Source organism: Oryctolagus cuniculus, chromosome 10 (assembly GCF_051225735.1).
Source record: "Oryctolagus cuniculus isolate XC-2025 breed Fujian yellow rabbit chromosome 10, ASM5122573v1, whole genome shotgun sequence".
Taxonomy (NCBI): domain Eukaryota; kingdom Metazoa; phylum Chordata; class Mammalia; order Lagomorpha; family Leporidae; genus Oryctolagus; species Oryctolagus cuniculus.
The window spans coordinates 41,009,786-41,034,261 of record NC_142876.1 but is presented as its reverse complement, the minus strand read 5'-3'; the positions used below and the strand labels follow the sequence as shown (position 1 = coordinate 41,034,261).

At 41.3% G+C, this 24,476-nt stretch overlaps 2 protein-coding genes across 21 annotated transcripts in view; one reads left to right on the top strand and one right to left on the bottom strand.

Annotated features, from left to right (window-relative positions):
- TPGS2 (tubulin polyglutamylase complex subunit 2) overlaps window positions 1–4,851 on the bottom strand; it is an 82,754-nt gene extending 77,903 nt beyond the window's left edge. For 4 of the 15 annotated variants that reach the window (XM_051851990.3, XM_089305789.1, XM_051851989.3 and 1 more), the window contains exon 1: window positions 4,297–4,851. Coding sequence is in view for 2 of the 15 variants with exons in the window: in XM_051851989.3 (XP_051707949.1) it covers window positions 4,297–4,378 (82 nt within the window). In the remaining 13 variants the exon portion in view is untranslated. The remainder of the gene's footprint in view (window positions 1–4,296) is intronic. The other 11 variants (XM_089305790.1, XM_089305796.1, XM_089305798.1 and 8 more) reach the window with 9 other exon arrangements.
- The window catches only part of KIAA1328 (KIAA1328 ortholog), a 336,489-nt gene continuing 316,508 nt past the window's right edge, over window positions 4,496–24,476 (top strand). For 4 of the 6 annotated variants that reach the window (XM_017344119.4, XM_002713504.6, XM_089305777.1 and 1 more), the window contains exons 1-4: window positions 4,496–4,844; window positions 12,514–12,549; window positions 13,238–13,380; window positions 22,206–22,300. In XM_017344119.4, coding sequence (XP_017199608.4) covers window positions 4,496–4,844; window positions 12,514–12,549; window positions 13,238–13,380; window positions 22,206–22,300 — 623 coding nt within the window. Of the gene's footprint in view, window positions 4,845–4,914; window positions 5,032–12,513; window positions 12,550–13,237; window positions 13,381–22,205; window positions 22,301–24,476 lie in introns of those variants that run through there. The other 2 variants (XM_089305780.1, XM_089305779.1) reach the window with 2 other exon arrangements.

The following is a 24,476-nucleotide window of genomic DNA, read 5'->3' as shown; positions in this document are numbered from 1 at the left end:
CTAGTATATAGCTTTTTTGCCTTCTCTTTTCTGGACCCCTCAAGTTCTTTTTCTTTTTAATATAAGATCATGTTATTTGAAAGTGTACATATTGTACTTCTTCCTTTCCAGTTTGGATGCCTTCACTTTTTTTTCTTGGTGCCAGTTTGCTCAGCTATGACCCTGATACAATAATAAATAGAAGTAGCAAGAATCGAATTCCCAAGATTTATTTACGTATTTGAAAGTCAGAGTTACAGAGACAGAGAGAAATCTTCCATCTGCTGGTTCACTCTCCAGATGGCCACTACAGCTAGGGTTGGGCCAGGTGGAAGCCAGGAGCTTGTTCTGTGTGTCCCACGCAGGTGGCAGGGGCCTAAGCATTTGGGTCACCTTCTGCTGCTTTTCCCAGGCCCCTAGAAGGGAGCTGGATGGGAAGCAGAGCAACTGAGACGTGAACCTTTGCCCACATGGGATGCCAGCATCACAGGTGGCAGCTTTACCTGCTACGCCATAACGCCAGCTCCTGGAACTCTTTTTCTCAAAAAAAATATTGAGAGACAGAAAGAACTGCCACGTGTTGGCCCTGTGGGCATCACAACCTGGAGCTTCATCACTAAGCCAAACATCCACTCCAGCAGGATTCTTATTGTGCAGAAACAGTGAACACAGCAAGCCCAATACTTCAATCCTCAGAAAGGACTGCTCAGAAGTTTGGTTCTTGGGGCTGGCGCCCTGGCGCACTGGGTTGGTCCTCCGCCTGCGGCGCCGGCATCCCGTATGGGCACCAGTTCTGTGGTTGCTCCTCTTCCAGTTCAGCTCTCTGCTATGGCTCGGGTGCTTGGGCCCCTGCACCTGCATGGGAGACTGGGAGGAGGCGCCTGGCTCCTGGCTTCAGATCGGCACAGCTCCGGCCGTTGGGGCTATTTGGAGAGTGAACCAACGGAAGGAAGACCGTTCTCTCTGTCTTTCTCTCTCACTGTCTGTAACTCTACCTGTCAAGTAAATAAATAAAAATCTTAAAAAAAGTTTGGTTCTTGGCTGTTACCTGGGAACTTGGATTCCCACCATTCCCTGGTAAGAATTGCTCAGTGTGCTTAAACTGTTAGTGCAAATACTGCATTTTATACTGAGTACTTGCTTTTCTTCAGGGAGTCTAGGATTTGGGTTTATGCTAAGCAGAGATGCCTACATGACTGATTTTCAATTAAAGGTGTGGACTTCAAGGTTCAGGTATGCTTCCTAGGTGGACAACATTTCAGATAAAATGTTGCTGGAGGAAATTAAGTGTGTCCCATGTGATTTCACTAGACAGGGACTCTTGAAAGCCTGAAGCTGATTTCCTTGATGAGCCCACATGCAACTTTCTGTTTGCTGATTTTGCTTTGTATACTTTTGCTGTAATAAATCATGCATAAGTATGACCATCCCCCAAGTCCTGTAATCATCATAGCAAAATATCAGATCTGGGTGTGGTCTTGGGTGACCCTTGACATATTTTTCTTATTTCTGATCTTTAGCAGAAAGTAGTCAGTTTTTCATCATTAAGTAAGATGTTACCTGTAGGTTTTCCAGAGATGGCCTTTATTAGGTTGAGAAAGTTCTATCTCTATATATCCTATTTCTAGATTTAAAAAAAATTCAAACACTTATTTGAAAGTCAGAGTTACAGAGAAAGAAGACAGATAGACAGACAGATAGATAGATACTGGTTCACTCATTAGATGGTTGCTACCACCAGGGCCAGACCAGGCCTAAGCCAGGAACCAGGAGCTTTTTCTAGGTCTCCTATGTGGATGGCAGGGGCCCAAACACTTGGGCCATCTTCTGCTACTTTTCCCAAGCCATCAGGACGGAGCTGGATCAGAAGTGGAGCACTGCGCATCCCATATGGGTGCCAGTTCAAGTCCCAGCTGCTCCACTTGCGATCCAGTCACCTGCTATGCCTGGGAAAAGAGAAGATGGCTCAAGTGCTTGGGACCCTGCACCCACGTGGAAGGCTCGGAAGAAGCTCCTGGCTTCAGATCAGCTCAGCTCTTGTCATTGAGGCCATCTGGAGAGTGAACTAGCGGATCGAAATCTTTCTCTCTGTCTCTCTCCCTCTCTGTAATTCTACCTCTCAAATAAATAAAATCTTTAAAAAAAAAAAAAAAAAAAAAAAAGGCTGGCACCGCGGCTCACTTGGCTAATCCTCCGCCTGCAGCACTGGCACCCCGGGTTCTAGTCCCGGTTGGGGGGCCAGGTACTAGTCCCAGTTGCTCCTCTTCCAGTCCAGCTCTCTGCTGTGGCCCAGGAAGGCAGTGGAGGATGGCCCAAGTGCTTGGGCCCTGCACCCGCATGGGAGACCAGGAGGAAGCACCTGGTTCCTGGTTTCAGATTGGCGCATCGCGCAGGCTGTAGCAGCCATCTGGGGGTGAACCAATGGAAAAGGAAGACCTTTCTCTCTGTGTCTCTCTCACTGTCTTAACTCTGCCTGTCCAAAAAAAAAAAAAAAAAAAAAATTTTTTAAAAAGTGGAGCAGCTGGGACACAAATCGGCTCCAGACAGGATGCCAGCATTACAAGTGGTGGCTTTACTTGCTATGCCACAACACCAGCCCCTTAAAAAAATTTTTTAATAGGGGGGCTGGTGTTGTGGTACAATGGGTTAAGGCTGCAGCTTACAACGTTGGCATCCAATATCCAAATGTTGGTTTTAATCCTGGCTGCACTGCTTCCGTTCAGCCTCTTGGTAATGCTCCTGGAAAGGCAGAGGAAGATGGCCCCGGGCACTCACGTGGGAGACTTGGATGACATTCTTGATTTCAGCTTGGTCCAGCCCTAGCTATTGCAGGCATTTGGGAAGTGAATCAGCAGATGAAAGATCTCGATCTCTCTTCCTCCCCGTCCTTCCCTTCCTCTCTCTCCCTGTCACTCTGCCTTTCAAATAAATAAATAAACCTTTTTTAAAAAAATGTTTAAGTCATGAAAGGGCATCAGATTTTGTTAAGCACTTTTTCAGCATTTATTGAGATAACCATGATTTTTGTCATTTATTCAATTAACAGGGTGTATTACATCAATTTTCATGATAAACAAACCCCACATTCCTAAAATAATTCACTTTTCATAATTTCTACTATAGAAAGCAGACAGACAAATTAAGAAAGCAACGTAAAAATACATAGCTTCAAGTAGTGGTAAGTACTGAGTATATTAAAAAAAGGTATTCTAAACAAAGAGATCAGTATGTATGGGTGTTACTATCAGAACTACATTCAGAAAGGCTTCTCTGAGGAAACAGTATTTAATTAGAGATCTGAACGACGCCAGAAAGAGAGATATTCAGAGCAGAGTAAGTGCGGGTGGAGGGCCAAATTACAAAAGGCCTGAAGCAGGAGCAAGCTTAGTGTATTTACAGCCACAGCCTTAACAACACGAAGGCAGCCAGGGACAAAACAGAGTGAAAATAGTCAGAAAGGTCGACGGAGAGGCAGATCACACAGGCATCTGAGGGTCTGGAGTTCATTGTGATTGCGATGGGAAGGCACTGCAGCAGCGTCTCAGCCAGCCTGCCTACACAGCCACTCTGCTGCTCGGTTTTCTAACTCACATTCGCCTTCCAAAGTCCAGCCTCACCTCCTCCGGAACATGTTCCTTTACTTCCCAAATAGCGCCGGCCACCTCCCCGGGGCTACCTCCCAACAATAATCATTGACCTCCCTCACACCTCGGGGGACCTAGTCCCAGCCTTTTTCTTTCACGGAACTGTCTTTGTAGCCCCAGAGTGTAACACAGCGATGGGTATTAAATAAACGTTGGCTCGAAGTAAAATTCTGACCCATTCAGTCGCCCAAGTTCTCCTCTGGACCACGTCCCCTCCGGATGCTGTACTCAGAGGGGCGTGCGGCTGCCGCCCCGGGAGGTCGGCGGCATCACTGTCCTCGCACTCCGCCACCACAGGAAGGGCTTGGCTTTCAAGAGTGCTGCCCTGGCTGGGAGCGCCTCTTAGAGACCCAGCGTCTTAACTGTCAGGTGCTCGCTGCCCCGACTCTGCACGTCCTTCCCGGGCCCTGGGGTGGGGCACATCATGGAGGGAAGCTTAGAGGCTTCCCAGCTCTGCCTCCAAACCCTCCTGGCAAACCGTGCCCCGGCCTAGACAGGCACACCAGCTTCCCCATCTTGCATCCTTGGCAACGGAAGTCACAGCAGCGATGACCACTCATCCAACAGCGTCCGGCGTCGCACCGCCCACCCGCACCTCATCCATCGGCTCCTGTCTTCTACTCCACACTCCCCAGTCCCAGCACCCATAAGTTGGGGCTCCGACCCCACTCACCTAGGATGCGGGTGATGCCCAGGGTCAGCTTTTCCAGGTGCGGCTTGTTGGAGCCCTGCAGCGGGGGCGGCGCATCCCCCATCTCTCGCGTCCCTGTCGGGCGCGCGGCCGGGGCAGCGGCGGCAGCGGGCGTGGAAAGCCGGTCGGGCCGGAGGAAGGCGGGGCTCCGCCTCAGCGCCGCGGCCGTCAAGTCCACGGCATGCCGGGAGCTGTAGTTCTCGGCGCTTGCGAGAGCTGTGGGGAGGAGATGGGGCCCCCGGCCTGGTCTCGCAGCAGTAGTTCCGCGGGACGTTCGTTCCCGCGGCCCGGGCCTCTGCTCCACACCGCACCGCCAGGACACCGCCTGCCCTCCGCCCGGACCCTCTCGCCCCGCCGGGGCCGGGCGCGCAAGCGGGGACGGGCCTCTGCGCGGAGCAGCCAATGGGGACCGAGCCTGGAGGCCGGGGCGTGGCGGCCCCGGCGCGACGCCCGGAGTGGCGGTTGTTTCAAGATGGCGGACTCGGCGGGCCCCTCCCGCTCGGGTGCCTCCGCGTTCTGGAGCCGCGATCGTATCCTTTGCCCGCCTGCCAGGGGGCGCCGGCGCCCTCCCCCAGACGGCGAGGGGCGAGCGGTCACGTGGGAATCTGAGTGGAGAGGAAACTCCTGTGCTGGTTCCGTGGGTGGGGGCCGTGCTCTCCCGCCTGTCCTGGTGCCGGGCTTTCGCCTGTATCAGGTGTCTCCGGGCTGGAATTCCAGGTGTCTGAGCGCATCACCTATGGTTGCCTGCCCTCCCTAGCTGTGAGCTCCGGACAGATGGTCTAGAGTCGTCGCCCAGCCTGTGCCTGGCAGGGTCCCTCTGCCTTCCCTCCCGGGGTGACCCCAAGCCAGCTGAGGGTGCAGAGTGAGAGTGTGCTTGGGCGACGAGTGGGTGTGGGCAGCGCAGGGACGACTGCTGGCAGGCAGCATTTTTGCCTTGATTTAGGATTTTCCTGAGTCTGCGACGTTAGGGGAGCGAGTCAGGACCCTGTCGGACTTCTAGAGCCCATAGGTGAAGTTGGGTGTTGGTCCTGGGGCTGTAGGAGAGCTGTGGGTCTTAGTGTCGCCAGTCCGTGGTTGGGTTGTGCAGGTTAGAGAGTAAGACGCGAATCACTGAGCTTGGAAGTAACGCTGTTGACTTGCGTGGAGACTGTGGGTCACTACGGCCAGGGATCCAAGTTCTTGGGTTCTTTTGGTGTGGGACCGTGGAGCTTTGAGCCCCGTGGTAGTATTCCCAGATGAGCTGTTCGCGTGACAGCGGTGTTTTTTCCTGGATTAGGTCGACTGTTCAGGCTGAGCTTGGGTCCTGACATTTCTCGTTCCTTAAGGGGTGTTCCTTGAGAGGAGGGCAGTGATCCCGGGTCTGCAGAGGCGGGTCTGTGTCTTCGCCCAGAGTGACGATGGCATTTTTGGAGGCCATGCCCTTACCTTTGGCAGAATCACCCTTTGGACGTTCTACTGAGCTCGCAGTAAAACTTACAAAGTTACATTATAAGTTCCTCTTATACAGTTAGTAAGAGTAGACTGTCATGTGTGGAGAGAGGGATGTTTTTGCATTTTGTGCTGCTAAACGTTTAGTGTTATGTACTGACTAAATCTAATTACCACTTGTCTCCGATAGGTTCTCGGGAAACAAATGAAATCACGTAGAGATCAGAGGTGAAAACATGTAGTGCACTGTGTAAATGAAATATTTTTTCCCTTACCTGTCAGTAGTCCCTTGCACTGGGGACTTCTGGGCTGATTTCCGAAGTCAGGAAATTGAGATGAGTCTTTTTTCCTGAAACACTATCTCTGCATTGATAGAATTTTGTGACAGGAGATACTGAAAGCTTACTAGTTTATAACAACTAATGATAGTGTTCTGATGTAGAATAAATGGTTGAGGGGAGGGTTACAGTATGTAGGCTAAGCCTATGCTCTTGGTCTTAGCCTCATATGTGCACTTCTTCATGTAGTCCTATTATTCCCTATTGCATGTAAAAAAACATATATTCTCCCTTATCTCTTATATTCTCTCTTTCAAAACTTAATGGAAAAAACCATGTTTCCGTTAATAGCGAGGAATTGAAATTATATGGGAAAAGAATGGTGGTGATTACATCCTATGAAATCCAGACATAGAAAAAGAATTGAAAGGTTATTAGTATCAAGTGTTTCCCCAGCCTATTCCACCCAATGACCAGTTGCCACCCAGACTCAGATATTTTAATTTTAAGTCTCCATAGGACATATAAGCAATGCCAAATGTGAATTTGTGGCTGAATGTTTGCCGAAAGACATGACAGTTCCAAGTCATTTAATATAGTTAGGTATCATGAGGTCTCCATCACTTTTCTTGTCATGTTGATAATATCCCAGACTATCCTAGAGCCTTTGGAGTAGAATTTTCAATAGAAAAATACCAAAAAGTATGTGTCTGTAATGGGTATTTCTTTCACATTGGAAAAATTTCTTTAGATTCTTGACCTAAATGATTTCAGAATGTGATTGAGAAAGTTCCCAATCCTAGATGCTTCCATCATGAGAGGACAGACAGATCATCACTGAACTTAATTTTTTTTTACTGTTGTTCTTGTGAATTGTGCATCTCCAGCATCCAGTACACTATGATTCAACAGTGCTGTTTTGGCACAAAGCATGCACAAAGCATGCCAAACAGTATGCTTGTTGTCATTTCATGGGTTAAATCTTCCAGTAAAGTATTCCCCCTTTCATTGTAAATTGCTTTCCTCTTTCATAATAGCTCCTGGTAATGTCAGAATAAGCTAGTGTTTCTTTAATATCTAAATTTGATTGCTTATATACTTTCAGGTGTATTATCATTAACAATATTAGTTAACTTGATATTAACAAATATGAACTGCGAAGGACTTGATCAAAACATTACAAGAGCTATAGTCTCTGCCATTGAGTTTTCAAATAAAAATAGACAAAGACTTTATATTGATATAAAAATAATATACTAGCCCAGAAAATCTCTGTGGTCAGTAATAATTCCACATATATGTGTTGGTAGCAAGTAAGTCACATTCAGTAGAGTGGGCAGTATAAGTTTATTTCTTTCATATCTGAGAGGTCTGGGATAGAGATGTTCGTTCTCTCTACAAATTCTTTCTGGGTTTCTAGTTACTACTTCAATTTTGGGAGTTTGGATAGACTGGAACCAGCATTAAAGCTGCTTCCAAAGCAAAGAACTAAGGTGCACATGGAACCCTATAGTATATCCAGTGTTCAAGTACATTTTGTATATATTGTCTTTGAGTTCCCCATAAAATATACATTTGTTGAAAAATGCTCTATTTGAAGAAGGTAAATATTTGGGTTCTTAATATTTAAGAACATTTAATATTTCTTAAAATAATGAGATAAAGATTGTGAATTATGAGAAAGGGTAAATTGGATGAAGGCAACTAGAAATGTTTTTATCCTTAATTTTTCAAAAGCTTGTTGAAGTCAGTTTATTTAGAGTTTTTAATATTTGAAAATAAATTTTCCATGAATGTAGCTAGAATATGTGTTGTGTACATAATTTGAATTACATAGAAAGATAACATGAAGTTGTTGAAAATGCCTCAAGAAATTAAATACCAATTCCATTCTTTCCTGGATGACTTACTATGAGCCAGGCATTGTTTTTATGTTTGGGGATACAATGTTGAACAGAACAATGAAAATTGGTACTCTCTTGGTGCTTACATTAAAATGAGAGACAGAAAGATGAGTAGAGCTCCCACCCTCTGGTTCACTCCACAAATGCCTGCAACAGCCAGGGCTGGATTAGAATTGAAGCTTGCAGCCAGGAATAGGATGCATGTCTTCCACATGGTTGACAGAAACCCAATTAACTGAGCCATTACCGCTGCTTCCCAGGAAGTTAGAGGCTAGATTGAGGGTTGAGGATAGGGAGTGGGCATTTAGCAGTGTAGTTAAGATGTTGGTTAGGATGCTGGCATCCCATATCAGATTGCCTGGGTTTGATACCTGGCTCTCTTCCTAACTCCAGCTTCCTTCTAATGCAGACCCTAGGAGTCAGTGGTGATGGCTCAAGTAAATGGGTCCCTGCACCCACATAGGATGAAGAGCCAAAGTGACTATTTTGAAACAATAAAAAGCAGTCTCCATTTCCCATAGCAGACCCAAGTCCTTGTAAAAGCAGGCATTCAGGCATTCCAGAGATATCAAAGCTTACCAAAGACAGCTAGTTCGGTAGACCAAGGGCAGCTCAGTAGAGATTACCAAATGAGGTAACTCCCTGAACCCAAGCCAAATGGAGACCCGCCTCCCCCACCCCCCCCAATCACAAAAGGCCCCACACCCTAAGCCCTTGCTGACATATCTTCCCTTAAAAGTGTCCCGGAACAAAGACCTGGGCCTTTCCTCCTTCCTCCTCTGTGCTGGTTGGTTGGATGAGGTCCCTGTTGCGGCTTGTACCTTTTTAATAAAAACCTTGCTTTTGCATTTTGGTGTGATCAGGTTGCTGATAGCTTCTTGGGGATCTACTTATCTGGGCATAACAAGGAGACCTAGATTGCGTTCCAGACTCCTGACTTCAGCCTTGGCCCAGCCCTGTCTACTGAAGGCATTTGACAGAGTGAACTAATGAATAGGAGACACACATATACATTCTCTCTCTCTTTCTCAAAAAAAAAAAAAAAAAAAAAAAAGTATGTGGATGCAGGTGGCAGGTGTCTTAACTGCTAGGCTAGATGCCTGCTCCTTGACCTTAACAGTTTATTGAGCTGAGGCCATTAATAAATAATAAATTACATTGTATGTCCAATAAGTATAAGTACTATGGAGAAAAATAAAGTAGGAAAGAGGCAAGTAGTAGGGAGAGGTAAACAGGTTACAGAAAGAGAGTTTTTCAATTATAAGTAACTATATGATTAGGAAGTAAAATCTCAATCAGAAGGTGACCTATAACCCAAATCCTAAAAGTGGTGATGAAGTGATCCATGAAGATATTTGATGAAAAAATATCATCAAAGCGAAAGTTCTGAGGCAGGAGTTTGCACCACTCATTAACAAGTGTAAGTAAATGAGGAGTGAGTGAGGGAAACAGCAGTAGATAATTAGAGAAGTATCTTAGCATGGAGTGGTTAGAACTTGAGCTTTGTAGGCCCTTTTAAGTATTTTGACTTTTAATCTGAATGCAAAATGACATAATTTTAACATGCTCACTCTGATCACTGTGTGAAAAAGAATCTGTTGAGGGGTCATGCATAGAAACCAGAGAGAGCTGGTACAAGATTATTGCCATATTCCTGGTGAGAGGAAAAGGTGACATGGACAACGCCAGTAGTTTTTGTTAGAAATGATTGGATTGTTAGTATGTTTTGAAGGTCACATTGACAGGAATAATTAAGAATAATGTGAGATAGAGAAACTGGAGTCATGGATAACTCCATGTTTTTCATCTGGGCAGCTGCAAGATTAGAATTACCATTTACTGAGATGATGAATGTTAAGGGAGCAGCAGTTTTTGATGAAAGGTTAGGACATCAGTCTTGGACATGTTAAGTTTGAGATATCTTTTCCAAATGGCAATGTCAGGTTTAGGGGATTAGGCACCTGCTAATGATCAATTTGGTGGAAGTCAGCATGTTGATGGTATTTAAAGTCCTGAGAACTGAATGAAATCACCAAGTGAATGAGTAGAGAAAAAGAACCAAGGTTTATCAACAAGGAAGGATCTAAAGAGACTAAGAAGGAATAGTTGGAAAAGGAGGAGGAAAATTATGAATGTGGAGTGTCTTTGAAGCTAAGCAAAAGTGTTTTAAGGAGGAGGGTGGATATCAATGGCAAATGCTGTCGATAAATCAAGTACTCAGAAGCTGAAAATTCACTCAGTGTTTGACAGTCATGCCATTGTAACCTTGGTAAACGTAGTGGCATGGGCTGATGAAGTCAAAGTGTGATTGTCAAATGCTAGATATTGAGGGTAGAGTAGGTGAGGACAGTGTGTCTCTTTTGAGAAGTTTCACTTTTGACTGAGCAAAAATGGGCCAGTAGCTGGAGGGGGATGTAAAATCAGGGGAGGCTTTTCTTTTCCTGAAAATGTAAATTATTACAGGTTTGGATACAGCAGGAAAAATTTAATAGGGAAAATGGTTGGTTCAGGAAAAAGAAGAGAATATCAGAAGCAACATCCTTATGTTAAAAAAACAAAAAAATGAAATAAAAACAAAAACACATGGGGTGTGTTTATGTATGCATAAGGGCTATATTGGATTTATGTAAAGTTATAAACGGTTCATCCAAAAAAAAAAGGAAAGGAAAGCTGAATATATGGAGAGTTTATGGAGGTAGAAACAGCAAAGTTGTTGGATATGCTAATAGAAGGTTAAGGAAAATTTACGGTTAGTTTTTTTTAATGATATGAGGAGCAAAGTTACTAGTGAGAGTAAGGATGGGAATGATGATGTCAGATTTGAAAGGGAGGTGAAAGGATGAAATACTTGCTTGGGCTTCCAGACCTAGGTGAAGAGGAGTGGGATTCCGCAGCGTTGGTCTCTTCCTGGGAGCAGGCTCCTTTGTGAATAGTCAAGGGAAGCGTGTGTTTTCCAGGACTCAGTTATGTTAAGTCTTTCCAAAGCTCATCCTTGGGACATAAACTGAAAATTCATCAGTATTCTTGCCTTCAAATTAAAGACACTGTTGTATGGAGCATGTCTTTCAGCATTGTCTTAGAACCCCATGCCCACTTGGGTTCTTTTTCCCAGGTACACGTTCCAAACAGCAAGAAAGTGTTCATTGAATGCATACAGTCCCTGTTCTGGTCTGAGGATATGAAAAAAGAAATGTTTTTGATGTTGTGAAACTTGCATGATTTCATATTATAAGGCCATTTTTTAAATAATAAGAGCATGCCTTTTAATTGAAAATATTTGGGTATAACTACCCCAGAAGACACATTGAAATATATAGTATTTCTGATATTTAGAATGGATCACAAGCCAGTCAATAGATTAGTTATCAGTGAGTTTAGAAATTTTCTCTGTGTTCCTGTATTAGTTGCTAGCAGTTTCCCTGAAGTAGTGGTTTCTGATTTTTGTTTCCTTGCCTTTTGTGTCTCCTAAAACATTCTAAGCTCTATCCCTGATATTTTAGAAAATTGAAAATTTAGGGGTACTAGTCTTTAGCCAGAATCTCAAAGCTGTGTTAGCATAGTGTGTTGCTGTTGAGAGTTACTAGAAAGCAATGGCTGCTGAGACGGTAAGCACCACCTGAATATTCCTGAGTTCCTTGGGTTCAAGTATTCCCCCAAAAGACTCCATTACTAGGATTTAGACTGAGATGAAATAATTATATATTATCTTTTTGAGCAAGTTATTAAATCCATTCTAGTCTTTTGCAAAAAGGATATAGTTAATAATTGCTTTCCTAGAAATGTTTGAAATCAAAAAAGCACAGAAAACTTTGAAATTTGCTAGATCATTTGGGGAAAAAAATCTGTTTAGCTGCTTCTTTCCCAAAAGTATAAGAGATTATCAGATTATCTGAGTTTAGAACTGGATTTAGATATAGTTCTGTATCAAATTTAGTTTCTGGAAAGAAAGCTTTCTTATTAAATTGCTTCTTTTTCTCTAACAGCATTATGACCTTAACTTTTCTAAATTCCTCCTTTTGAAATTCAAAATAGTTCTCTTTGTGTTAAATTTCTTCCACTTTTTAAACAGTATGGCTTCTTGGGCTATATCATGGATGCACTGCAGAAGAATAAATGTTGCTTTTGTGATTGCATGATTGACTTGCCCTCAAACTAAATTTGTTCTTCAAATCTAAAGCCCACCTTGAAGTTTTTATTCCTTCTGCTTAAAATAATTTTTCAGTTTCCCAGTAATGAACAAACAGGAGCACTTAACTTCTTGTTTTCAAAAGGAAAGGAAACCTAGCCACAAAAGGCTGTATATTGTAGTTTATCTCACTTGGGAAAAGGAGAGAATAACAATTCTATAAAATAAAATTTTTAAAAATTCTTACAAACCAAATAGTTGTGAGTATATAAAGATGAACTTTGGAATAATATTGATTATGCTGCATTTAACAATCCCTTTGCTTTCTAGTGGTGTTTTAAAAATTAGTTATAAATTCCCAGGTATAAAGAGATGATGAATTGTAACAGATATACATAAGAGATGTAGCTTTGGGATATTGGATAATTTTTCATAATATTTTCCTTCACGTCCTCCTGCATAGTTTCTGATGAAGAGCAATCAGTGATATATGTTCCAGGTATGATCTTCTGTGTTAAAATTTTGGAAGCCTTCTTTGCTCTTTGAGTATTAGGAGAAAATAAAATATTAGGACAACTTTGCAGGTATAACTGGATATGTAACAGTACCTCAGAAACCAAAGTTGATTGTTTGAACATTTGGCACTCTGTTAAGGTTTGAAATGCTGATCAAGTCAATGGTTAATGAACCTGTGGAATACTTCTTGTATTAAAAGACAAGAGGGTATTTTTCTTATATGAATCATAGCCTAGGTTTAATATTTCTAAAAAATGTGAGAAATTTTTGATACAGGATTTATTGAAGAGAATATTTCAAGTTTACTGGTTGTAACTAGATGAGCAGTAAAACAAACATTAAAGGCACCTTAATTTGATAACTATCTTTGATTCCTTCTCATTTAAAGTATCTATGGAATGTTATAATTTCTTGGTTTTAACATGACTTATAAACATTCAGAGCACTTTTTAAAAAATTCAATTGGATTTTTACTATATTTCTATATAATCATTTTATTATTCATTGTATATGAAGGTGTCTTTAAAAATGAAGTTTATTTACTATGTAAGAAAGTTTTTCCTATCAGGTCTCATAAATTAAAGGATACTCAGCAGGAGGTTGACAGGGTGGGATGATTTAAAATAATGAAAAGATATAATTTTGAAATCTTGTTGAATGGAAATCCTTAGGAATTTCTACCGAAGGAAATATCAGATCAAGACACATGTTGGTGAATCCAAAAGCTGATGTGAAAGTTAAGACTTCCAGGATGACTGATGCTTCAATCTCCATGGAGTCACTAAAAGGTGCAGGAGATTCAGTAGAAGAACAGGTTAGTGATTTCATAGCTTTTTGTTACTCTTCATTCTTAATAAGTGCTAAACAGGGTAGAGGAAGCTTTGAAAGCACATTAGGTGACCTATATGCATTCTTACAAGATGAAGAGGATTCCAGGACCCTTTGCTGATATATCAACAAATATATATCATTTATCACTGAAGCCGGGTGTGAATAGAAAGTATCTAGATTACACAGGGGTTTTCTCTAAAACATCAAGACTTGCTTTAAGCCTTAGCTAAGAAAATGTATTACCTTGATATGTCTCAAAAGAATACATTCATATCTGTGTGACATTAATAAATGGAATTGGCAAGAAACTTTAAAATTAAACATATTTTATGATTGTTATTGTGAATTGGTTAGTTGGTAGATGAATACTTTTATATAAGAAAAACAGCTTATTAAAAGAAAGTTAACCTGCACTACAATTTTTTGTTATTATTCCCTATACTTGGAAAATAATATAAAGATTTTTAGTTTCTGTAGCCCCACTCATTGACTTCTCCCTCATCTTAATGTCTGTAGTAATGTCTGTGAGGCCCTTTGGCATATGTCCTATATGACTCATTCATTTTATTTTACTTTTTGTTCTATTCTCTCTCCCCAGTTAGTGTTTAAGTCAGGGTAAGAAATCTGTGACTTGTGGACCAAGTGGTACTGCTACCTTTTTCGTACATGAAACGCTTTTGGAATACTGCTTTGCTCATTCTTTCATATAGTGTCTATGGATGCTTTTGTGTTAAAATGTCAGAGTTACTATAGAGAGTGTGTGCCAAGAAAACAAAAGCATTTATTGTTAGGCCCTTCATAGAAAAAGTTTCTGAGCTCAGGGTTCGCATTTTTTTCAGACCTTTCTAATATTTATTTTATTACTAATGATTATGTAGTAGTCTACTGGATTTAGCTGTGATTGACACTAAAGGCTTACTTATGTCACTTTTATCCCCCAAGTACCCATTTCACATTGGGGAGTAAATAGTTGCAAGTTCTTAACAAAAATTGAAAGCATCTTTTCATATACTGGTTTGTTTTGTCTTGAGTATAGCCTTGTTTTGAGTTAAGTCTGTGTTTTGTCCTACTTTATTAGCTATCACTCTTAGTGGGGTTATTTTGGTTGCTTCTTTGGGAATTATAATATATATCTTTAACTTACCACACCCTATTTTCAGCTAATATTTTCTTACTTCATTGATAGATTAAGGCCTTTTCAACAATGTGTGTGTACTTAATTTCTCCCTGCTGACTTTTGTGATACTGTTGTCATAAATTTTTCTTCTGAGTACAAACTCTAAAATATTTACTACTTTTACTCATTTAAGATCACTTGTCTTTATTTCAAATTGAGGCATAATTCATATATCATAAAATTCACTCTTTTAAAACCTACAATTCATTGTTTTTGCTTTGTGTATTCACTCAGTGTGGATCACCACAATCTAATTCTAGAATATTTTTACTACCCTAGAAAGAAACTCACAATGATTAAGTCACTCCCTGTGCCCTAATCATCTCAGCCTCCATCAACCAGCAATCTACTTTCAGTCTGAACAGATTTGCCTTTTATGAAAATGTCATATAAATGGAATCACAATGTGTGGCCTTTTTAACTGACTTCTTTCTTTTTTTATGATGATTTCAAGATTCTTCTGTGTTTTATCATGTGTCATTACTGCAGTCCTTTTTATGTTTGAATTCATGTTTTGCTTATCTATTTGTCAGTTAATGGTCATTTGGGTTGTTCTACTTTTTGGCTATTTGGAATATGCCTGCCGTGAATATTCTCATGCAGATTTTTCTGTGAACATATGTTTTTTAGTTATCTTCAGTATATATCTAGAAGTAGAATTGTTGGGTCTTATTGTGATTATATTTAAACTTTTGACAAAATGCTCAACTATTTTCTAAAATGTCTACACCATTTTATATTCCCACTAATAATGTATGAGAATTCCAGTTATCCGCATTCTAACAACACTTGTGTTTTATCTTTTTGGTGATAGTCATTCTATTGGATGTTAAGTGGTATTCTTTTCTTTTTTTTTTTAAATTTTATTTAAGCTATACAGATTTCATGTATTGCATATGTACAGATTCAGGAATGTAGTGATACTTTTCATCCTGCCCTCCCTCCTGCTCACGCTCTCCTCCTTCCTCCTCCCTCCTCCCTCCTATTCCCATTCTATTTTTCACAAGATCTATTTTCAGTTAACTTTATATACATAAGATTAACCCTAGACTAAGTAAAGAGTTCAACAAATAATATGAAGAAAAAAAAAAAACAGTGTTTCTCAACAGTTGAGACAAGGACTATTCAAAATCATCGCAACTCAAATTGTCAATTTCACTTGTATAGGTTACCTTTTACATACTCTCTGTAACTCTGCCTTTCAAATAAATAAATAAATCTTAAAAAAGAAAATAGAGTTCTATGTGCCTCATGTATTTGAACATCCCTTTCTTTCTGCAAATTAGGGAATTTTTCTGTAATTATTTCACTGAATAGGCCTTCTAATCCATTCTTTCTTTCCAAGCCTTCAAGAACTCCTAATACCCATATGTTGGGTCATTTGATAGTATCCCATAAATCTCCAAAACTTTTCAATTTTTCTAATTTCTTCTTCTTCTTCTTTTTTTTTTTTTGATCTGATTGAAAAATTTCCAATGATTTGTCTCCTAGCTTGGATATTCTTTCTTCTGCCTCACGAAGTCAGTCAGTAAGGCTTTCCAATTTAGTTTTTATTTGACCTATTTAATTCTTCATTTCTTTTTTCTTTTTTTTTTTAACTTTTATTTAGCAAATATAAATTTCCAAAGTACAGCTTATGGATTATAATAACTTCCCCCCCCATAACTTCCCTCCCGCCCGCAACCCTCCCAATTCCCGCTTCCTCTCCCATTCCATTCACATCAAGATTCATTTTCAATTCTCTTTATATACAGAAGATCAATTTTATTTAATTTTGATTTCTCTTTAAAAAATCTCAATTTCATGGGAAAATTTTTCATTCATGTCATATATGGATTTCTTTAATTTGTGGATTTGCTTCTCATTACTTCTGAGTAATCCTGGTATTAATCTTTTGAATTCCATTCCTGCCATTTCATCAATCTCTTCATCTTCACATTTTAATATTGGAGTGTTGTTCTGTTCGTTTGGGGGCATTGTGTTGTTGTCCTTATTTTTATTTCTTGAATTGCTGCCTGTATTTTTAGGCATTTGTGGAGATACTTGTTGGTTTCTTCCTCTGTTGGCATTTATCTGTGGACTGTGCCTCTATGGCTCAGTGGAATGTCTGCACTTTCAGTTTATACCTAGAAGTTTACTGGGTATGGCTTGGAAACTCTGGTCAGTGGTCAAGAATGGGGCTAGAGTCCAGATGACACCCAGATTGGACATGGTAGATCTCCTATTGTTAACAGAAGGGGGCATATGGTCACCTCTGCTGGTGTGTTCACACCCTCACCTCCTCTCTTCCAAGGTGATCAATGCCTGGGTGTTAGCCCTTAGAGGGTGCAGTGGTCATCTGTGCTACTGTAAGAACTACACACAAGATCTGTGTCGTCCCCACTGTGAGCACAGATCCTGATGCAGTGACCCACCCCTGACAATCAGGGAGCTCTGAGCATATGGAGCCCCACACCATGATTACCCAGAGACCCAGCTACACCTGCTCATTCAACTTCTCTAACCTCTTAGGATTTTTCCCTACAACAATACACCGCCTTATACCATACCTAAATCTCTCAGCAAGCTAAAATGTAGCCACACTGCTCTAAGATATGACATGAACTGAAAAAGCAATTCCAAAAAAAAAAATCTCAGATATTCAAATCTCTGCATCAAACTTCTGTATCCACACAAAAAGACCTTATTAAATTTTACTCTCTATCTTTCTTAGTCTCCCTAGTTTTATCCTTACTTATTCTAGCTTAACCACCATGAGTAATTTCAATAATAAAGATGCTCACAAATAGAGATCAACCAGCAACAACTATTAACCAACTTCCATAACTATACAATGCTGCTACCCCCATAGAATCCTCTCAAATGAAACCAATTTCATCCACAGTCCCCCATATTTTAAAAATCAATTACAATCTCCATCTCATCATTTATTACCGTTAATATAATTACTCCTATTTCTATTATTACCGCAAATGCTAACATACTCAAAATTACTATATTTGACCCCCAAGTCTCTGAATACTCTGCAGTGGCTATAGCAGTAGTATACCCAAAAACTACCAACATCCCCCCTAAATAAATTAAAAACATCATTAAACCTAAAAATGAACCCCCGAAACTTAAAACAATACCACACCCGACCCCACCACTAACAATCAACCCAAGCCCTCCATAAATTGGTGATGGCTTAGAAGAAAACCCACAAAACCAGCTACAAATATAACATTTTTATTTATTTATTTATTTTAGAGTTATAGACAGGGAGACAGAGAGAAAGGTCTTCCCTCCGTTGGTTCATTCCCCAAATGGCCGTCACGGCCAGCGCTGCACCGATCCAAAGCCAGGAGCCAGGTGCTTCTTCTTGGTCTCCCATGTGGGTGCAGGGGCCCAAGCACTTGGGCCATCTTCCACCGCCCTCCCAGGCCACAGTAGGGAGCTGGACTGGAAGAGGAGCAGCCAGGACTAGAACCCGGTGCCCATATGGGATGCTGGCGCCACAGGCAGAGGATTAACCTAGTGAGCCTCGGCGCCGGCCCAAATATAACACTTAATAAAAATACAATATATGCCATAGTTCCCACGTGGACTCTAACCATGACCAATGACATGAACAATCACTGTTGTTATTCAACTATAAGAACCTAATGACCAACATTCGTAAAACACACCCATTACTAAAAATTGTCAATCACTCCCTGATTGATCTTCCAGCACCATCAAGTATCTCTGCCTGATGAAACTTTGGCTCTCTTCTAGGACTATGTTTAATTATCCAAGTCGTCACTGGCCTTTTCCTAGCCATACAGTAGGTACCCTCTCTTGCAGTCTCTGAGTCCCCGCAGTCTCAGCACACAAGGCTCCCCCAGTTACAGGGTGCAGAGGATCAGCCCTTCCTCACTAGCCTGCCCAGTCCACAGAGAGGCAGGTGTTCCCAGAGCCGGCTGCCTGTGGATGCTTCGCCGAGGCAGTTTTAGCCCCAGACTCTTGGAGCCTGTGATATGTTGAGAGGCCAGGAGCACTTCACAATCATCTGTGGGTGTCTAGACCCCTGTCAGTTCTCCCAGGCAGACTCAGAGTCGATTAGGAGCACAGGTTTTTCTCTCTGGTAAAATCTCTGGATCACATGCATGTATTATTCCCGCCGACTGCAGCCCTACTCATTTGACAATCATGCTGGGCACGTGCAAGAGTCTACAGCCAATACTACGTCAGAATGGCTCCTTCTCCCCACCCATTTCCAGATTCGTGTACTGGAGCTGCTGTGTTTTTCTCTGCTGACAAGGTGGCAACTGTTCCCACCAGTTGTGGAGTGGGCGCACATGATCTGCACTGCAGCAGTGGCTACCTACTTATGTCCAAAATAGCACTTGCCTTCTCTTAGCCAGTTGCTGGGTGCTGTTGTTGGTGGGGCAGGGGGTAGTGGTGGTGGTGATGGGGAGAGACAGCTGTGCCCCTTTTTTCTCTGACTAGGTGGGCACCATGTCCCCTCAGGGTTCTGGGCTGGGCTGAACGACAGTGTAGTCTGCTAGGCTCTCCCTTTAGCTATATCAGCAGTGGCACAGGCCACTGCAGAATGATCTTACCTTGCTCTGCAAAGCTGGCGCTTTCTCCAGCTCAGGGCTGCTGGGGTCATTTGTTGTGTTCCTGCTTGTTGCTGGGCGTGTGCACCTTCCACTCAAATCCACGGCATTTCTCCTCCTTCCACTGAATCTCCACTGCAGTTTTCCCTCCAACTCTCCCTTGAGAATGCACTTTCTCCACTACTTTTTTTTCTTTTTTGCTATTTTTCCCTAGCCTAGAGCTGACCACCCTGTTGCCATTCTGTCATCTTAGAATCACTCTTTATGTTTTAAATTGCATTTCCCAAATGACTGAAGATGATGAGCATCTTTTTCTGTATATCTTTGCCATTTGTATATATTCTTCAGACAATATCGTGTCTGATCATATTTGAATTGTCTTTTTATTTTGATTTTTTGATTCTGTGTATAAGTCCTTTATTAGATGTATACTTTGCTAATAATTTCTCCCAATATAGGCATTATCTTCATTTTCTTATTGTCTTTTGCTGCAAGAAAAAGTTTTTAATTTTGATGAAGTCCAGTTTGTTTTCTTTTCTATCCAGTACTTTGGTGTCCTACCTAAGAAACTGATGTCTAATCCAATGTCACAAAGATTTATGTCTGTATTTTCTGTTAAGAATTTATAAGTTGGTCATTATATTTAATGTTTCATTTTGAGGTGATTTTTGTATTTTGTGTGAGGTGGCAAATCAACTCAATCCTTTTTTTTTAATTTTATTTATTTATTTGAAAGGTAGAGTTAGAGAGAGACAGAGAGAAAAGTCTTCGATTCTCTGGTTTACTCCCCAAATGGTTACAATGGCCAGAGCTGTGCCGACTTGAATCCAGGAGCCAGGAGCTTCTTCTGGGTCTCCCATGTGGTTACAGGGGCTCAAGCACTTGGACCATCTTCCACTGCTTCCTTAGGCGTAAGCAGAGAGCTGGATCAGAATAGGAACAGCTGGGACTCGAACTGGTGCCATGTAGGATGCTGATGCTGTAGGCAGAGGCTTAGCCTACTGTGCCACAGCACTGGACCAGATCAACTCAATTCTTTTGCATGTGGATATCCAGTTGTACCAGACCATTTGTTGAAAAGGCTGTCCTTTCTCCATTGATTGTCTTGGCACCTTTGTCAGAAATCTGTTGACCATAAATGTAAGGGCTTATTTCTGGACTCTTCTGTTCCATTAATTTATGTTTTTATCTTTATGTAGTTACTACCCTGGCTTATAATTACTTTAGCTTTTCTGTAAGTTTTGAAATTTGGAAATTTAAGTTCTCCTACCTTATTTGTCTTTTCCAAGATTGGGCTATTCTGGATCCCATGTGTTTATGGAATTATAAAATCAGCACATATTTTTATTTTTGATGCTATTGTAAGTGGTTCGTAATTATATTTTCAGATTGTTTCTTTATTCTTTTATCTCACAATATGTTATACTTTTGATTTTCTTCTTGCCTTTCAAATGCCAGCTTTAAATTAAAGTCAAATTAATTAAATTAAAACCCAATACAAATTTCCTTGGATTTGAGTATTTTTAATAATCTTTTTAACTTTAAATTTAATGTAACTATATTTATTAAAGAAAAATTTTAAACTTGAAGAAAAATAAACAATAACAATCTAAACATCTATACTACCATATGCTGACTTTTACATCTTTGTTTTTCTCTGATTTGAGACTTAGGCGTACCTTTCCATCTTCTGCCTAGACATTTCTTCACAAATGTCTTACTGGCATCGTAAATTGAACATACTCTAAAACCAGCTCCTTCTTACCATCTTCTCTTTCCCTTTTTCTTCCCTGTCTTTCCCACCTTTGGCTATTGTTAATTCCAGGATTCATTTCACCCACCTTTGGCTATTGTTAATTCCAGGATTCATTTCAGGGTCTTTGGTTATTCTTTTTTTTTTTTTTTTTTTTTTTTTTTTTTGACAGAGTGGACAGTGAGAGAGAGAGACAGAGAGAAAGGTCTCCCTTTGCCGTTGGTTCACCCTCCAATGGCCGCCGCGGCCGGCGCGCTGCGGCCGGCGCACCGCGCTGATCCGATGGCAGGAGCCAGGAGCCAGGTGCTTTTCCTGGTCTCCCATGGGGTGCAGGGCCCAAGCACTTGGGCCATCCTCCACTGCACTCCCTGGCCACAGCAGAGGGCTGGCCTGGAAGAGGGGCAACGGGACTAGAACCTGGTGTGCCGGCACCGCTAGGCGGAGGATTAGCCTAGTGAGCCGCGGCGTCTGCCGGTTATTCTTGGCTACCTGAAATAATTGGACTGACTTTGGTGGTCGCACAAATGCCAATGATAATAGTTGTTGCTTCCTTTTACTTGTTACCTGTGGTTTGCTTGGGCTCCCTGAATTTCATTAAGATTCTTCTGAATGATACCAAAATACTGGGGAGAATGTTTTGTATTATACAAGGTAGGACGTATACTATAGTATTTAAGAGTACAGACTGTGGAAATTATGTTTGAATCTTGATTCTTCTGTTTAGCACCTGGGATCTTCTGTAACATGTACCCTTAATATAGAACAGAAATCATGCTTACCTGATAACATTTTTGCGAAAATGAAATGGGATAATAAATATAAAGTACTTAGAATATTACTGGCATGCAGTAAGCACTAAATGTAGATGTTAGCTATTACTGTTACTACTCTTTGGTCTAGTGCCCTTTGGAATTAAACTCGGGATACTTTAAATGCTTAGTAACTCGTGCCTCTGTTGCCAACCTTAATACACCCATAAAGAAAAGTTCTTACTGTCTTTCATTAGGTGTTTTAGTAACATTCACCGAGGGACTGTCGTTCCCTGACATTCCCTAGTATTTAAAGCAGGAACAGCATCTGCTTTGAAGTTCATTCGGTGTACTTTTTTGTATAAATTTTGTGCTCTCCCCTGGTGACAGACGGACAGTTCCATAGCCTGTTTTTAATTCACAGTTGGTTTAAATGAAACCAGTAGGTGATGTTCCACAGATAAAAGATACTTAAGAAATATCACTTTCCATGCTTATTTTAAGTCTCTCAAAAAGATAATTTTATCTTTTTTTATTCTTTTGTTTTAGAATTTCTGCAAAGGAGGGACAAAGAGTGCATCATTGAAAGATTTATGTCTTGAAGACAAAAGACGTATTGCAAACTTAATTAAAGAACTGGCCAGGTGAGACAAAACCTTATATAAAATGCATTACTATGTAAAATACAGCTTTTTTAGAGAACAAAAAATTACACTTATATTGTCATGCTATTATGTCATTGATCGCATAGGAGCAAAGACTTAGGAAAAAATGCATTTTTTGTTGCAGAAATAGATTTAAAAAACAAAGAAAGAAACACTAGAAACAAGCCACTCTCCAACTTATATTTTCTTACTTGTTTCCCCAAATTGTTTGATGCAAATATCTATCAAGAAGGAAATTTTTGAAGCTTAGCTCTGTTGTTGAGGAGGTCAGTTTTGCTTTAATCAAAGGCATGGCTGTTACCTTTGATTTTGCTTCATTATCAATTTTTAAAAATTATAGTTGTATCAGAAGAATAGCTTCACTTTGCTAACTCCTATAGCTTTCATATAAGCAATTTGAATTTTCAGAATGATAATTCTCAACTGTTTGGAAATACTACTCTAGTTTATTAATGATGCAGATGATACATATTTACTCTTTATATAATTTTATTGTCAACATACATGTGTGGTTTTGGGGGTCTTAAAAAAGTACTTAATGGGCTGGTGCCACAGCTCACTTGGCTAATCCTCTGCCTGCGGCGCTGGCACCTGGGTTCTAGTCCTAGTCAGTGCGCCAGATTCTGTCCCGGTTGCTCCTCTTCCAGTCCAGCTCTCTGCTGTGGCCTGGGAGGGCAGTGGAGAATGGCCCAAGTGCTTGGGCCCTGCACCTGCATGGGAGACCAGGAGGAAGCACCTGGCTCCTGGCTTCGGATTGGCGCAGCATGCTGGCCATAGCAGCCACTTGGGAGGTGAACCAACAGAAAAAGGAAGACCTTTCTCTCTGTCTCTCTCTCACTGTCTAACTCTGCCTGTCAAAAAAAAAAAAAAAAAAAAACAAGTACTTAATGAATGAAGATATAAATGGAAATGTATTAATATAAATTGTAAAAGTTGAATTTAGGGAGAGATCATACGTAAAAGTTGATAAAAAAATAGTGCTAGTTTTTTTTTCATTCAATTGTGTGTTTGGAAATAGTAGAACTTTCCTTCTTTTTCTTTGAACTAACGATAGGCATAAGATGTGTTTCAAAATGTATTTCATATTGAGGCCTAAAAATAATGTTTGTAGAGGCTTTTATAAAATGATTGAAGTTAAAAAGTTACCCTATTGGGGCCGGGGCCGTGGCATAGAAGGTTAAGCTTCTGCCTACAGGGCCAGCGTCCCATTTGGGTGCCGGTTTGAGTTCCAGCTGCTGCATTTCCAATCCAGATCCCTGCTAATCCACCTGGGACAGCACCAGTTGGGCTCCCACAGCTATGTGGGAGACCCAAAAGAAGTTCCTGGCTCCTGTCTTCAGCCTAGCCTAGCCCCAGCTGTTGTGGCCATTTGGGGAATGAACCAGTGGATGGAAGATTTTCTCTTTCTTTTTCCTCTCTCTCTTTTTTTAAAAGATCTATTTATTTATTTGAAAGTCAGAGTTACACACACACACACACACACACAGAGAGAGAGAGAGAGAGAGAGGTCTTCTATCCGATGGTTCACTCTCCAATTGGCCGCAGTGGCTGGAGCTGCACCGATCTGAAGCCAGGAGCCAGGAGCTTCTTCCAGGTTTCCCACGTGGGTGCAGGGTCCTAAGGACTTGGGCCATCTTCTACTGCTTTCCCAGGCCATGGCAGAGAGCTGGATCAGATGTGGAGCAACTGGGTCTCGAACCCAGCGCCCATATGGGATGCTGGCGCTTCAGGCCAGGGCATTAACCTGCTGCGCCACAGCACCAATCCCACTCTCTCTCTTTCTTTGTCTCTCTCTATTTCTGCTTTTCAAATAAATGAATAAATAAATCTATTTTTAGAGATATTTATTTATTTATTTATTTGAAAGGTAGAGTTACAGGCAGTGAGAGGGAGAGACAGAGAGAAAGATCTTCCATCCACTGGTTCACAACCCAAATGGCCACAGAGGCCAGAGCTGAGCTGATCTGAAGCCAGGAGACAGGTGCTTCTTCCGGGTCTCCCACATGAGTGCAGGGGCCCAAGCATTTGGGCCATCTTCTAATACTTTCCCAGGGCAAAGCAGAGAGCTGGACCAGAAGTGGAGCAGCCAGGACTAGAGCCGGCACCCATATGGGATGCGGGTGCCTTAGGCAGAGGATTAAGCTACTGCGCCACA